This window comes from Carex rostrata, chromosome 10 (genome assembly GCF_964058835.1).
Source record: "Carex rostrata chromosome 10, lpCarRost1.2, whole genome shotgun sequence".
Lineage (NCBI taxonomy): Eukaryota > Viridiplantae > Streptophyta > Magnoliopsida > Poales > Cyperaceae > Carex > Carex rostrata.
Genome location: NC_135927.1, coordinates 8826310 through 8842669, shown reverse-complemented (window position 1 = coordinate 8842669; position 16360 = coordinate 8826310). Strand labels below are relative to the sequence as shown.

Genomic DNA, 16360 nt, shown 5'->3' with positions numbered 1-16360 from the left:
AAAAATGAAAAACAAAGATATATCTTACTTTCTCTCCAGTGTGGTCCATATTAAAAAATATTAACATCAATTCTCCCCAGTTAACCAGCAATTAGAACAAACTCAGGAGAAAACTAGCTATCCATCCATGTGTTATTGTTATTAATTAATTCGATAGAAGGGTATACAGAAACATTTGAGTTTTAATTGATGAATTCCTAAGAAAGAAGTCTTATTTGCTCTTATTGTTTCCAAGCCAACATACAAAATATATATTAATATTTGAATAATTAATACATTGTGAATTGTAAAGCCACACATTTGAGTATTAATAAAAATAAACATACAATTTGAAGCACTTCATAAAGAAAACTTAAACCAAGCATCATATCGATCTAAATTACATTGAAGAACACAAATTACGGCATAATTAATCAATACGAACTGAGAAAAACCAGCACCATAAAATTGAGCATGATCAATGCTCTAATTCCCACAAAATCATTGCCAAATTTTTCTGCTGCTCCAGTATCACCAATTTTCACATCAACACCTTCTTTATATCCATACCTTTTAGTCTTCCAAAAGTGAAAAAAATTATATTTCACTGATGCTTCGAGGCCTACCCGGAAAACCTTGAACCCGTTAGCCGTGATCTCCCGCTTTGCACCATCCAAATCAAGACCTGTTGCGTTCGCCATTCCCCAATATTCAACTTCATCTTTTGTTAAATCGAATTTAGGTACAGTGAAGTTGGCTATAGAGTGGTCCTGGCTTGGGCTATCATAGAATGTTACATTTATAGGATCATAGAATACATCTGGAGACTTGAAATATTCTAGGACTGGAATGCGGAATTTTTTCAAGGTGAAATCAAAAGATATACTTGCATCTTTTGAAGAGTTCAAAGATTTGTCTAGGGCTGGAATGTAGAATTTGTTCAGTTCAAAAGAAGGGTGAAAATGAAATGTGTTATATATCACACATAATATCAATAAAGTAGGGATGGCCAGAAGCAACATAACTGCCGCCTCTATCTTCTTTGCTGTCACTTCATTGTTCCCCATCTTAATTTTACAACCTGCCTGCTACAACGGAAATTAATCAGAACAAAATGGCGTTTAACATCCAATCCATTGCTTTAACATGATCTCCATATTAAAATTTGATTGAAGACTGAATTTTTTATTTTTCAGAATTTTTTATTTTTTTTATTTTTTGTAGATAGATAGAAAATCCATTGATTAAAAAACCTAACTGTAAATTTGGTCTCCTAGCATATTTTAATATGGGAGATCGATCATGCCGTTTTTTTTTTCCTACCACCCTAAAAAGTCAGAATTAAATGAATACCATCCGAAAAATCGGAATTCAGATTCCGCCACGTTCGCACCGTGGATCTGCGAACGGGTCACTCGAGCGGGTCATGACGTGAGCGGGTCAAAGCGAGCGTGTCAGTGCACAGATCCACGGGTTGGTGCGCAGATCCACGGTGCGAACGGGTCACACGAGCAGGTCAGGGCGCAAGCGGGTCAGTCCACAGATCCATTCCGCGAACGGGTTGGCGATCCGTTCGCAGATCCACGGTGCGAACGTGGCAGAATCTGAAATCTGATTATTCGGGTGGTATTCATTTAATTCTGATTTTTGAGGGTGGTAGGAAAAAAAAAACGGTCGATCATGTTGAATGGTTTGAATTGACTTTTTGAATTTTGAAAATGGAGATATATTAGGCATGAAGTAAAACATGACCGTTACTTCATAAAACACAATATATAGCCCAACTACACACGCAAACACACCAAACTTGATACCACAAATAGAATTAATATGTAGTATAAATATAGTGTGTGTATATATACTCTGCATTTCAAATGGGAAGAACAATTACAGATACCTACCTGCTAGAACAAAAAATGGAAGAAAATCACTCTTTTTGGATGGACCAGAATCTTCTAAATTCATAGATCTTCCACCAATCGAAAAATTAGATAGTACAAAAATTCTAAAAAAATATATAAAATTTGGTCTCCATAGACATTTTAATATTGAGATCATGTTCAGTAGTTCGGATTAGACAATTGCTAAAACCCGAACGGGTATGATCCATTTTACCCGACCCGTACCCGTTACCCGAGGTACCCGTACCCGTGTCCGGGTATAGGCGGGTAAACGGGTACACGGGTACGAGTTTGAGACGGACCGGACTCAAGGATTCGGAAAAAAACCCGCCCAACCCGTACCCGTCTTACCCGTACCCGAAACCCGCCTACCCGCACCCGTTTTACCCGTACCCGCACCCGTTTACCCGACCAACTTTACCCGTTTACCCGTGTACCTTTACCCGTTTACCCGTGTACCTTTACTCGTTTACCCGTTATTTTTAAATTCAAAATTCAAAATTATTTTGCCGCCAAAAAAAATAATATTAAAAACAGAAAAAAAAACTAAAAAACAAAAAAAACAATATTAAAAAACGAAAAAAAAAATAAAAAAAATAAAAAAAATAAAATACCCGTACCCGAGGTACCCGTACCCGTTACCCGAGACGGGCACGGGTTTGAAACGGGTAGGGTACACTCTTTTAAAAACCTACCCGACCTACCCGTACCCGTCTACCCGACTACCCGTCCTACCCGTATCCGCCCTACTCGACTACCCGACCCGGATATACCCGAGGTACCCGTACCCTACCCGTTAGCAAACCACTAGTTCGGATCAACAATTTAGTCTTTATAAACAGAGATATTGACGTTATACATGACCTTTACTTTATGCAGCACAAATAACCCAACACCTATATAGTGTGTGTGCGCATGCGCATGTGTGCATGTGTGCGCTCGTCCACCTAACTTGGTAGCACAAAATAGTACATACTATAAAAACTTGACCTTTCAAATGGGATGAACAATTGCAGGTGATTTTATTTATACTATAAAGTTTCGTTAAAAAAAAATCGAGGTTTTTTTTTTTGAAACTTGGTAGTGCTACAAAAAAAAAAAAGGATCGAGTTTTAGTCTAATTAATTAATTCTTACCTTTCTCAGGGGAGGAGCTTCTGAAACTTAATTGACAACTTTTATTGATGCATGAGATTGGAGATGAGGAGGCCTTATATAGACTCAGTCTGGATTATATTACAAATTTGATAAATTATTGATTTTTGTTAGTTGGTTAAAGTCCCAATCAACGGTCAACAAAGTCTCACATATTATATGAACCGTCGGTCCAAAAATATAATAAAACTAACAATAAATTATGACCTTATTAAGACTTTAGATATCTACAAAATAAAATATCAATATTATTGGGACTAAAGAAATGGTGTGATATGAAGTTTTTGTTTTTTTAAACGTAAAGAGTTCTCCGGTTTTGTCAAAAATGTAACAAGAAATTGTTTGCAATTATTATTTACAATTGCAATGTTTCTACTAATACAAACTATATGACCCTAAATCAGAAGATAACCTAAGTGATTTTATAATAGATGACCAAAACCAAATAGAAATTAATTACGAAAGCCAGTTTTTATATAATCTTGACATGCATTGAATTTTTTTTTTTTTTTTATGAAAAATCTAAATATTCTTTCAACAACAAACCAAAATTATAAATTTTCGGACAAATTCGATCAAATTCCCAAAATTGTCTTTAACAGTGTCTGAAATAATTCAAAACAACAATTCAATATGGCCTTAATTAAATCAAGAACCCTTTTATCAAGCAGTATTAATTTATTAATAATTGAGAATTTGAGGTAAACAGGTTGGCAGTTGCCTTAGGCTATGCTACACAAAGGAAGAGAGGAATTGAAGGGAGGGAAGGGAGAAGGCAGGGTAAGAAAACACTTCTTTACACCTTGATTTTGAAGTTACAAAATTTAAGTAGTTTGTATATAGAGTTCACCTCTTCTTTTGCTCAAAATTTAACTTTCTGAAATAAGTAAACAGAGTCTAATCACCCCTCTCCTCCCCTTTCGGAGTGCGTATCCTCTGAGATATCTCATATTTTGCGTGACCGACGTGTTCGGTGCCTATTCGGGGATAGCGTAGGTGCATGGCAGTATTATTTGAGCTTTGAGATTCGTGCAGAACCTCTTAAATTAGTCATAGAAATCCCACAACACAAATTAAATCACAAAAGAAGGGATTAAAGAAGGGAATAAAATAAAATAAAAATTTAAATGAAATCATAAAACACAACATTGAGGTACATAGAGGTGGTCATTATAGGAGGAAATGGAGAGAGGTGGTTACACCTTAAATGGAGAGGAGAAGAAAAAAAGAGGCAGAGACTCAGAGAGCCAGAGACTGATGAACACTTCAGGTTTGACTTAGTCAACCCAGCAATCCAATCCAATCCAATGTCTAGTATTATTAATTCTAGTTAATTTGTATTGTTTAGTAAATAGTAAGGTCTCTCTCGGACATGTTTTCCATGTGTCTTGTATTATGCTTTTCTTACAAAATGTTTAATGAACAATTTCTCAGTTTGACGAGCTACCCGGATCCGGACATGTATCCTCTGTAAAAGATTCCTTTCACTTTTCGGTTTGAGATTAACTCCCAGCTGCTTTGGGATTTAAGCTAGGGCAGGAACAGTATTATTGGACTTTGAGATTCGTGCCAAGTTTAAAAGAACGATCCAGATTTAGTAATTCTAAAAGATTCTCTATTACGGTACCGGAGAGGATGTGGATTCCAGGGATCCGGCCCAAAAGCCATGTCTGCAAAACATTTTCCTCAATTTAACGATAACAAATTAGAATCTCCAGAGCAGATCTCTGTTGTCCAATTTATATCCTACGGTCTCTATAAGTCTGACAGAAGAGCTTCCGAACATAAAATCTAGTATTATTATGCTTTAAGATTCGTGTAGAAAAGATTTGAACCATTCAGATTTTTCATATATCAACGCATCGTTTGAGATATGTAAGAGGATGCAACTTCAGAATTTGGAGCGTTTTTTGTGCTGGAGTGTTCTGACATGTGATTTCATATGTTGGAATCTCCCAAAGTTATTTAAACAAGTCAACATTTTATTTAATTTTCAGATTTTCGAGAGAAGTTTAATTTGAGTCCGTATCTTATGCAATAACATAAAATTTGAGTCGACTCAAATTTTATAACTCTGCAAATAACATAAAAAAGAATGTTTTTTAAGTTAATTTTAATGTATTAATTCTTTTATCGTTTTTAGCTGTTTGACTTAATATTCAATGTCATTAAAAATTTATAATTTGCATGCAAATACATCACTTGAAAATTAGATCCGTTTGAATAGTTTGAATTCATCGTTTGAGGTATATTCAACATGTTTTTGCAATCGGCATTCTTAGATTAAAATGCCATCGGTGACACTTTAAAGAGGTGCTTCAAGAGCGTAGTTGAGCATCAGACCTATTTTTAAGTTTGATGAACTCCAGGACCATCCAATCCGCTTTAAGATCTATGTGCACGTATATTAAAGCAAAGTGCATAGATCTTAAAGAGAATCGGATGGTCCTTCAAATCATCAGACCTACTCCAGAGTCAAACAAAATATGTTTGCAAATGGAAAAAAAAATAAAAAATAAAAAAACCAAAAACTTTAGCCCTTTTTTTTGAAAAGAAAAACAATGAACACGCTCCAAGAAAACTGGTTTTTTGATATACATTGTGCAATTTTGGATAATTAATGCATGTTATTTTCTGGTAATTATTTAATCGTGCATTAAGTTTTTTTTTTAATTTTATAATTTGAGAACATATCATCACACTTTTAAATACTTTCATATAAATATTATTCTTATTATATATGATATATGGAGAAGGGTTTAAATACCTCATGTCTTTCATACTTTATCGTGCTTAATATCATATATCTCTGTTTTTAAAGTACAACATATTGGTCCAAATCATGTAACATAATATCCATATCAATTAAAATATGCTTGGAATCTAAATTTTATATTTTTTAGATAGATATAAAATTAATATTTTTAGATGGTTCAGAAACAATAATTTTGTATCTAACTTAAAAAATAGTAAAAAAAAAGTTTCAAAAAATATAAAATCTGGTCCGGAAGCATAGTTTAATATCGATATTTTGTTGAGGATCAATTTGAACTTTGAAAATAAAAATATAGAATACAAGATACAATAACATATAATATATATATGAATAATTACAAATTCCAATTAGAGACCCACATGTCAGCCTGAGAGCACCAAAGCTGAGCTGGCACTTGGCATAGTCAACTATAGAAGTGTGCTCTTGGCAAGTTGAGGGAACACAAGTCAACTGAATCAACAAATAGATGAAATTATTATATAATTGAGCTTGTTTGTTTTAATAAATATGGATTAAATTTAATCACACTCATATTTAGTAGCAAAGAAGAGGTTACTGGCTTGGGTAATATGTAACAGGGCTTAATTGCTTTAATGAGGTTTGGTGACTAGCCCACATATGAAAGAGAGAAATGGCTAAATAGCCTAAATTGGATCCAAAAAGCATAACGGGCTTGGAAGTTGGATCATACCTCAATTGCACAAGTTTTTGTTGGGTTAGAAAAAAAAAATAAACATATATGATGAATTGAAAATTTCTTAGCCATATGCAATATCATACCATTAGGGCTGCATATTATATATATATATATATATATATATAGGCTGTGGCTAATTTGCTGCCGGCAGCATTTCTGCCGGTGGTGCTGCCACTGTTTTTTCTATTTTTTGATGTTCAAACGACAAATCTAAACCGTTAGATGTTTAATCTATATTATAATCTACTTGGAAACCAAATTTTACATTTTTTGGAATTTTTTTACTATATATTAAGCTGGTTTGAAAACCGCTGATTTCAATGCTGCAGAAATTTACTGAAATCAGCGGTTTTCAAACCAGCTTAATATATAGTAAAAAAATTCAAAAAAATGTAAAATTTGGTCTCCAAGTAGATTATAATATAGATTAAACATCTAACGGTTTGGATTTGTTGTTTGGACATCACACGGTTAAATATAGCCCCGGCAGCACCTCTGCCGAAATGCTGCCAGCAGCAATTTAGACAGACCCTATATATATATATATATATATATATATATAGTAGAACTAGGGTGTTCTTAAGCTCACCAAAGTGTTTGGTGAGCTTAACTCCAAAATCCATCAAATTGGTTTCAAATAACAAATCTGAACCGTTGGAACTTGTCTATCTTACGTGTGATGCGTCTACATGTGAAATTTTTAAACATTCGAATTAGTTTAGTATAGAGTCCATCGGTCAAAATTAGAAGGTTAATAAATTAATTTTAGTGCATTCATTTTTTGAATGTTTTTTGACCGCTTGACTTTATACTAAATTAATTCGAATGTTTGAAATTTTCACACGTAGACTCATCACTTGTAAGATAGGCGGGTTCCAACGGTTCGAATTCGTCGTTTGAAACTAATTTGATGGGTTTTGGAGTTAAGCTCACCAAACACTTTGGTGAGCTTAAGAACACCCTAGTTCTACTCATATATATATATATATATATATAGAGAGAGAGAGAGAGATGGGCTATGGTGCATTGCAATGTATAGGCACCCTTGTGCATTGGATCATAAATCATCGATTCAAAGTCCAAATGACCGATCCAAACCGTTCATCTTGTTCTCCATATTAATATGTGTTTGGAGACCAAATTTTACATTTTTTGGAATTTGTTTACTATTTTTTTTAGATTTATTGAAAATCTGCAAATCCGGGTGAACAGTAAAAACAGTAAAAATTTATCGACCACTGGATCGACAATTTTCAAAATGGCTTAAAAAATAGTAAAAAATTCCAAAAAATATAAAATTTGGTCTCCAAGTACATATTAATATGGAGAACAAGATGAACGGTTTGGATCGGTCATTTGGATTTTGAATTGGTGATTTATGGTCCAATGCACAAGGGTGCCCATGCATTGCAATGCACCATAGCCCATCTCTCTCTCTATATATATATACTAGCATCGTACCCGTGCGTTGCAACGGAAACATATTATTTCATTATAAAATATTATAAAATGAAGAAGATCAAGCGTTTCATTATTTCATTATTTGTGTGACCTTTCTGAAAGTCAACCGTTCAAATACGTGCTGCACAAATCTCAAAGCAATAATAATACTGATACGATACGGATACGGCAATACAGTAATTTTTAAAAATGAAGGATACGATACGACTATTAATATATATATATATATATATTTATTATTTTATATATGATATTTATATAATTATAATTTAAATCAAATTTGTAGAGAAAAATAGCTAAATACTATATTTATCTACAAAATAACACATGTGAACTCTAGTGTAATGGTAAGAATTTTGGCACCAACAGAACCCAACTGGGTTCGAATCCCGCATTTAGCAGAAAAAAGGGTGCGCGGTGCACAGCCTCGGTCCACAGGCGCCGTGCGTGGTTTAGAGGCGCGGTCCACGGGTGTGGCGCGTGGTCTACGGGCGCTGTGATCATATGCGGTGCGACCAGTGCATGCTTAAGTATTGAAGCGCATAATTTGGAAAATTCATCTATGTATGATCTGTAAATTCAACGGCTGAGCATCCTTCCAAAAAAAATAGTAAATCAGGACCCTTGCAGGATCTAGACATTAAGCTCCTTAATAAGGAGGATATATATATATATATATATATATATATATATATATATATATAGAGAGAGAGAGAGAGAGAGATGGGCTATGGTGCATTGCAATGTATGAGCACCCTTGTGCATTGGACCATAAATCACCGATTCAAAGTCCAAATGACCGATCCAAACCGTTCATCTTGTTCTCCATATTAATATGTGCTTGGAGACCAAATTTTACATTTTTTGGATATTTTTTACTATTTATTAAGCCACTTTGAAAATTGCTGATCCGGTGGTTCAGAAATTTTTACTGTTCATCCGGATTTTCAGATTTTCAATAAATCTAAAAAAATAGTAAAAAAATTCCAAAAATGTAAAATTTGGTCTCCAAGCACATATTAATATGGAGAACAAGATGAACGTCTTGGATCGGTCATTTGGATTTTGAATCGGTGATTTATGGTCCAATGCACAAGGGTGCCTATGCATTGCAATGCACCATAGCCCATCTCTCTCTCTATATATATGAAATTAAAAGAAAATAGAAATACAGATATACAAAAAAAAAAATATTACGGACTCCAATTTCATTTTTCAGAAAAGAAATACAAGAAAATTATGTTATGTCATACAATTATGCAATTCAATTTAACTAAAAAGTAAAAAAGAAATAACAACAGTTCATAAAAAAAAATATGAATATGAGAAAAGCATTATTTCCGAAATAGTATTTTTTTTCTCATTTGGATGTGTGATCTAAAATGAATTTCTCATTTGAATAGTGTTGGGTTGGTACTATTTTGCTAACCCAGTATATTTTGTATAGCATATTACCACTTTTCAAATTAGTACTATTTTGAAAATAGTAAAAAAAAATTAAGAAATATCAAATTTTGGTCTTCAACTACAACTACATATCAATATCTGATTTCAGTTGAGATCGACCATTCAAACTTGAAAAAAAAAATTAATCTAAAATACAAAAAGTTTTTTTTTTTTTTTACTTTACATAGCACCTTAGTTCATTACTAATATTTATATTAACATCTTATCACAACACATTACTAAAAATAATATGAAATTAATTGCCAAATTCTCCAGCAGGACCAATAGTCAAAATAATTTAAAATAATGGGGCCTATTTAGGAGAAACGACCAAACTAAAACAGGCCTAAAGATACGCAATCCTTGTCTCTTGCTTTGTGGAAATTTGAGACTTGAAAGGTTTATACAAATTGATATATTTCCAGAAATTTGGGTCATGACTTTTTGGTCACAAAAAATGTTGGACATTCCAATTTGGTTGATCCGAATTTTTGTTTCTTCAATTTTTCTTGTCTCTCTTCTTTTGAAAAATCATTTTAGCAATCCTCTATTTAAAGTTATTGCCAATAAATATTCATAATTCGATAATCCGATTCATATATTAATCTAAATAATGGTAGATATTAAAAAAAAAATTTAATATTTTTTTTTTGATTGGTAGAGAATCATGCTCTTAGATAATCCATAATTTTGTAATCAAGTGTTTTTTTTTTACCTATATAAAATTAGTATAAAATTTCAAAAAAAGAATATAAAATTTGGTTTCCAAATACATTTAACTGTTTGGATTGATTGCTTGAACTTCGAAAATAGAGATATGAATAGGTAGCATATTACCATAGCCATACTCATTAAAATTTCTGTCTTGCCAAATTACGGAATAAAAATTTACAATCACCTCACTTTTGTTTTTACTGAATTTGAAGAAATTGAGAACATAAAAAGCAAAAAATGCTGAGTGGAATTTCCACCTACATCATCTATATATTCCATGGAAGGAAGCGTCTAATTGTCCACAGCCTTTTGTCCACCATTTGTCCACAGCTTTGACTTGTGCGAATACTGTAAAATTACTTCTACATGCTGTATAATTATACAATATATCACATAAAATATATCAGTTAATCACAAAACATCCAGCAACTATTTGAAGTGGTCCCATGATAGTTAGAAAAAGATAGCAACTTGCACAACAGGACAAAATATATGTACTTTCAAACTGTACTTTCGGAAATTACAGTTATAAGAAGTTATTGGCAGTTAGAGTTAGTTATTAGCGTCCTCACTGAGTTGAATCTTGTATACTGTAAAATTGAATCTTGTATACTGTAAAATTGAATCTTGTATGCTGTAAAATTGAATCTTGTATACAGTAAAATTTTCAATTGAATCTTCTACACAATAAAATTTACAATTGAATCTTGTATACTGTAAAATTGAATCAGCAGAACTGTAAAATTGAATCTTATATACAGTAGAATTTTCAATTGAATATTGTTCGGATGAATAAGAAGCCTCTCTATCATTTCTTTCTTTCAGATTTTCACAAGATGAATACTGTAAAATTACAAGATGAATACTGTAAAATTACAAGATAAATACTGTAAAATTAACAAATCAATACTCCATATTGCCTTTCTATCATCTCTTTCCTCCAGATTTTCACAAGATGGATACTGTAAAATGACAAGATGAATACTGTAAAATTAACGGGACAATACTATAAAATTAACAGATCAATACTCCATATCGCCTCTCTATCATCTCTTTCTTCTAGATTTTCACAAGATGAATACTGTAAAATTACAAGATAAATACTGTAAAATTAACAGATTAATACTCCATATCGCCTCTCTATCATCTATTTCCTGCAGATTTTTACAAGATAAATACTGTAAAATGACAAGATGAACACTGTAAAATTAACGGGGCAATACAGTAAAATTAACAGATCAATACTCCATATCGCCTATCTATCATTTCTTTCCTCCAGATTTCATTTGAAATGCTAGATCTGTTACTGTATACAACGAAAACAACAAATTCAACATAAATAACTTACTAGATTTGAATTTTGCCGTGCTCTTCAACAAAAATAATTTCTATTCGATTGCGCTCCACGATTGAAGGTTCCATTGCGATCATGTATAAAATGGACTGTAGGAGAGGAGGCCGTTCAGATCTGCACGATCGATCTAATTAAACCTGAGCAAAGAAATTTGAATAACACTCTGTTTGAATAACACTCTTCCATGGCGATATTTCCTCAGGCGATTGAATGGAACCATCCGAGAAGAAATGGTCCAATCGAAGATGACGTACTGATTAGAAATCCATATCTGATTAGAAATCGCCTGGACAAAACAAGAACTTAAAAGCAGATCAAGCCCGTCACTCATACAGTCCATATCTCATTAGAAATCCATTGAATGGAACCATCGGAGATGACGTACTGAGTCAGAACGAAGCCAGAAATGGTCGAACGAAGCCATCCGAGAAGAAATCGATCTTGCACCCTACAAGAAGCGAAGGCCGGATTGGTTTGAAACTGGCGTCGCGTGAAAGAGGAAGGCAATCACCAAATGTGGAGAAAATCAGATCGGATTTGAAAATATCGGAAATGAAATTCAAAAAAAGAAAGGTCCCGTCGTCTGTCGATGTTTAAATAGGCCGTTATAAATTGGATAGCGGGGAGACAGTTGAAGACAGTTAAACCGGAAATGGATAGTGTTGTGGACAGATGGTGGACAAAATCCAGTGGACAGAAACCTTTTCTCTTTCATTAATCATTCCAAAAGCAATGAGTGGCGTACACCGGTACACGACCAGAATAAAAAATATATATATATATATATATATATATATTGGTCCAATGCGCTCTGCGCAGTTTATGGTGGTGGTGGGTCCCACAATACAATTAATTTATGAACCACTACATATATTTAATTAATATATAGATTTTGACTAATCAACAGTTCACCAGACATCAGTCTCGAGGAAACTAGGTATATGGCTTTTTGGGGCTTAGGCTTATCTTATCCTAATTACTATTTATTTAATTTAAATTAAGAAAGTTTACTAATAAAAAAAAAATTAAGGAGGGTTGAAATCTCTATTTCATATCTTATCGTGTCTCGTACTCTATATCTCTATTTTTAAAGTTCAAATTGTCAATTTAAATCAGCGTTGTAAATAACGGTATGCAGTTGTCGGACGGATAGGGTACAACCAAGCGATTAATCGGGAATAATCGGCCTATTAATCGGAAAAATTCATGACAGTTTGGCCACCGCTAACGACTAATCGGCTGATTAATCGGTCTAAATGGACGTTTTTTACAACACTGATCTAAACTGTTCAACATGATACTATTTTGCAAGATAGGTTCATAAGCTATCAATTTTCTTTTCAAAAAAATATAAATTTTGATCTACAAGCATATTTAAATATAAATATAATGTTGAGCAGTCCAAAACGACAATTTGGACTTTAAGAACAAAAATATAAGATATGATGCATTTGAACCCTCATTTAAATTATATGATAAATAAAAAATTACTCACAAATGTATATCTAAATGTCTCTTACATATATATCATAAGCGAAATAAATTATTTAGATTAATTAGGAAATTTTAACTTAAAATTTCTCACACAAATGCTATATATTTTTAATTTTATAATAAAGGATAGTTGAAATTTTATAAATTTAAAATAAGTTATAATAGAAAAGATAATAAATTTGATAAATTAGTGAACTTTTTAAATTGAAAAGGCTAAATATAAATCTATGAGTCTTAGAAAGAGAAATATGTAAATTTAATATATTTTTTTTTAGTCCTATGCGTTCTACACGGATTACTGGGGGTGGTGGGTCATAAAATACAATTAATTAATGAACCACTAGATGTATTTAATAATTATAAAGACTTTGACAAATTAACAATGAACCAGGCATCTGTCTCGAGAAAACTAGGCATCATGCTTTATGCTTATCCTATACTAATTATTATACATTTTAATTTCAATTATATGAAAAAAAAAATTTACATATACAAGTGTATGTGAGTCGTAAGTAATGAAATGAATAATTAATTTATATCAATTAGAAAATTGGGCATTTTTCTTACAAATAATATATATTGTTATTTTTTCAATAACAAATAATTTGAAATTTATAGATTTAAAATGAGTTTTAATAGAAAGAACAATAAATTTGATACATTAGTGATTTTTTGAAATTTGAAAACTAATATATATATATAGAGAGAGAGAGAGAGAGAGAGAGATGGGCTACGGTGAGCCATCGAGTAAAATGAGTTGGTGCTCCATAACACTATATTTTTATTTTGAAAATCCAAACGACTGATTTGAACCGCTCAACATGATCTCCATATTGAAATGTGCTTGGAGACCAAATTTTATAAATTTTGGAATTTTTTTACTATTTATTAAGCAATTTTGAAAATCGCTGATCCGATGGTCAACAAATTTTTACTGTTTTTCTTACTGTTCACAGCGAAACAACAATTTTCAAAATTGCTTAATAAATAGTAAAAAAATTCAAAAAATTGTAAAATTTGGTCTCCGAGCACATTTTAATATGGAGACCATATCTAACCTGTTCAGATCAGTCGTTTGGACTTTCAAAATAAAAATACGACGTGGAGTACAAACACGTTTTACTCCATGGACATAGAAATTGAAGAAAACGCAAATTCAAATTTTTTGAGTTTATGGTCTTTGATCGAATTACAGGTGGGTCCTATAATACAATTAATTAATGACCCATTGGATATATTTAATAATTATAAAGTTTGACAAATGCTTTATGAGACGGAGTCAATGAGTCAATGAGTCAATGGTCTTTAGGCATAATGCTTTTATGTGTATCTTATGATAATTACTACACTTTTAATTTAAATTATATGTAATGACGGAGTCAAAAGTTTCTAATATATAAGATGGAGCAAAATTTAACGTGAGATATAAGTTTTAATTGTTTTGAATTTTAAATATATTTTTATCAGAATTATAAATAGCTAACTATAACTGTGTCATAATTTTTTTGGACTTTAAAAATTATAGTGTTATTAGCTATTTTTTAGTCTTTCTGCAATGACGTAATAATCAATGTTTAGAATCTTAATTTTTATACATTTTTCTGATAAGAGCATAGAAATTGAAGTTTGAGTAGAATTTTAAAGTGTGACATAATTTTTTAATTTTTTAATTTTTTAAATATCAAGCATAATTTTATTTTTTTTTTAAAAAAGAAACTTGATATAAAATTATATTTTAAAAAGAAATTCATGTGGCAGTTCAACAAAATTTTATACCTACCCCCTCATTTTCTTTCTTAGCTATTAACACAATGACAACATTAGACAAAATATCCTTTAAGATTTGTGTATTAAGATTGTAAATGGGTTAAATATTTTAGATTTTTTTTTAAAAGTTCACCGAAGGTTACCAATATTCCGCAATGAACATTTTTTGTTTTAATAAAATTGAATATCAAATCATCAAACCGTTTAATATCCACAAATGATGCTTCATCCGAATTTTGAATTTATAATCATTCGTACGAAAAACATTACTTTACCATTAAATTAAAACCAGATCTCCAATAGATCGTGAAAAGAATTATTTTATTTAGCCCACTAGAATGAAACTAAAATAAGTAACAAGGAACCATACGGAGAGAAGTATATTTAAAAACTAAACTAAATTGCCAAATGCGTCATCTATCTTGAATATTTATTAGATATATTCATCGTTCTAGAAGAGAGATATATGAATTTTTTTTATAAAGATATATGAAATATTCTATCAACAATAATTATTCTATTTCAATATATAAAATAATTTAAGACCAAGTAGTACTAGTGTCAACAACTTTTTCATATAATCACACAAATGAAAAACATTCATGAAACATAAGATATATAAATATTTTATCAAATTGCTATCTAATTTGAGGTTTTCCAGGGTCTTTTCTAAATTTATTCTATTTCAAAATATAAAATAATTCAAGACCAAGTAGTACTAATGTCAACAACTTTTCTTGTAATCACACAAATGAAAAACATTCATGAAACCATGGTAACATAAGATATATAAATATTCTATCAAATCATTATATAATTTGACTTTTTCCAGGGTATTTTATGCAATTACTATATTTCAAAATATAAAATAATTCAAGACCAAGTAGTATTGTCAATAAATTTTTTTTTTATATATATATAATCAGCCACAAACAATGAACATTCATGAAACCAAGGTAAGATAACATGATACATCTTTTAATAACAATTTGATTTTTAGGTGGAAAGAAACTAGAATAATAAATGTGGTGACATTATTAGAGATGGTACAATGTACCTTCTCTTTATTAACTTTAAAGCAAACAAAGACCCACCATAAATTATTAATAAAATACAAATATAATGACATTTTTCTATTCCCAAAATAAAGATTTCTGAAAGCTTCATCAAGAAAAATTAATGTTTTGTTTGTACTTACATGCATTCATATGTTGTTACTTTCATAAATCAATTTATTTAACATAAAGATTGCAATTAATAAATAAATTATTATTGTCATGAAGCAGTCTGATTAAAAAAAGACAGTTGACCATTTTCTATCATGCACAATTTTTACATATTGCCCTACAAAACTTTTGAAATCAACTCCACCATTCATTGTAGTCTTTAGTCTTGACACATCTTTTCTCTCTCTCGGTTCTACCTCCTTGAGCAGAGAGGAGAATGAGAGAGAGGAGAGAAACCGGAGTTGAGTGGAGCCAATTGGAGCTGGAAATACGGTATCATCGGAGCTCGGAGGGTAGAGTTCATATCTTTATAGGAATGCGACGGTAAGTAGATTCGATCTTCGTCAAAGCATGGTGGCAGTCGAAAAAGCGGATAAGTTGTGGAGCGAGA

The 16360-nt window shown here is 31.6% G+C and overlaps 1 protein-coding gene across 1 annotated transcript; it reads right to left on the bottom strand.

Moving 5' to 3' along the window:
- Positions 1-326: 326 nt before the first annotated feature.
- LOC144560955 (protein NDR1-like) lies at positions 327-1002 on the bottom strand. The gene has a single exon (XM_078310175.1). The coding sequence runs from the start codon at positions 999-1001 to the stop codon at positions 414-416; it is 588 nt and encodes a 195-aa protein (XP_078166301.1). The 5' UTR covers position 1002; the 3' UTR covers positions 327-413.
- Positions 1003-16360: the final 15358 nt, after the last annotated feature.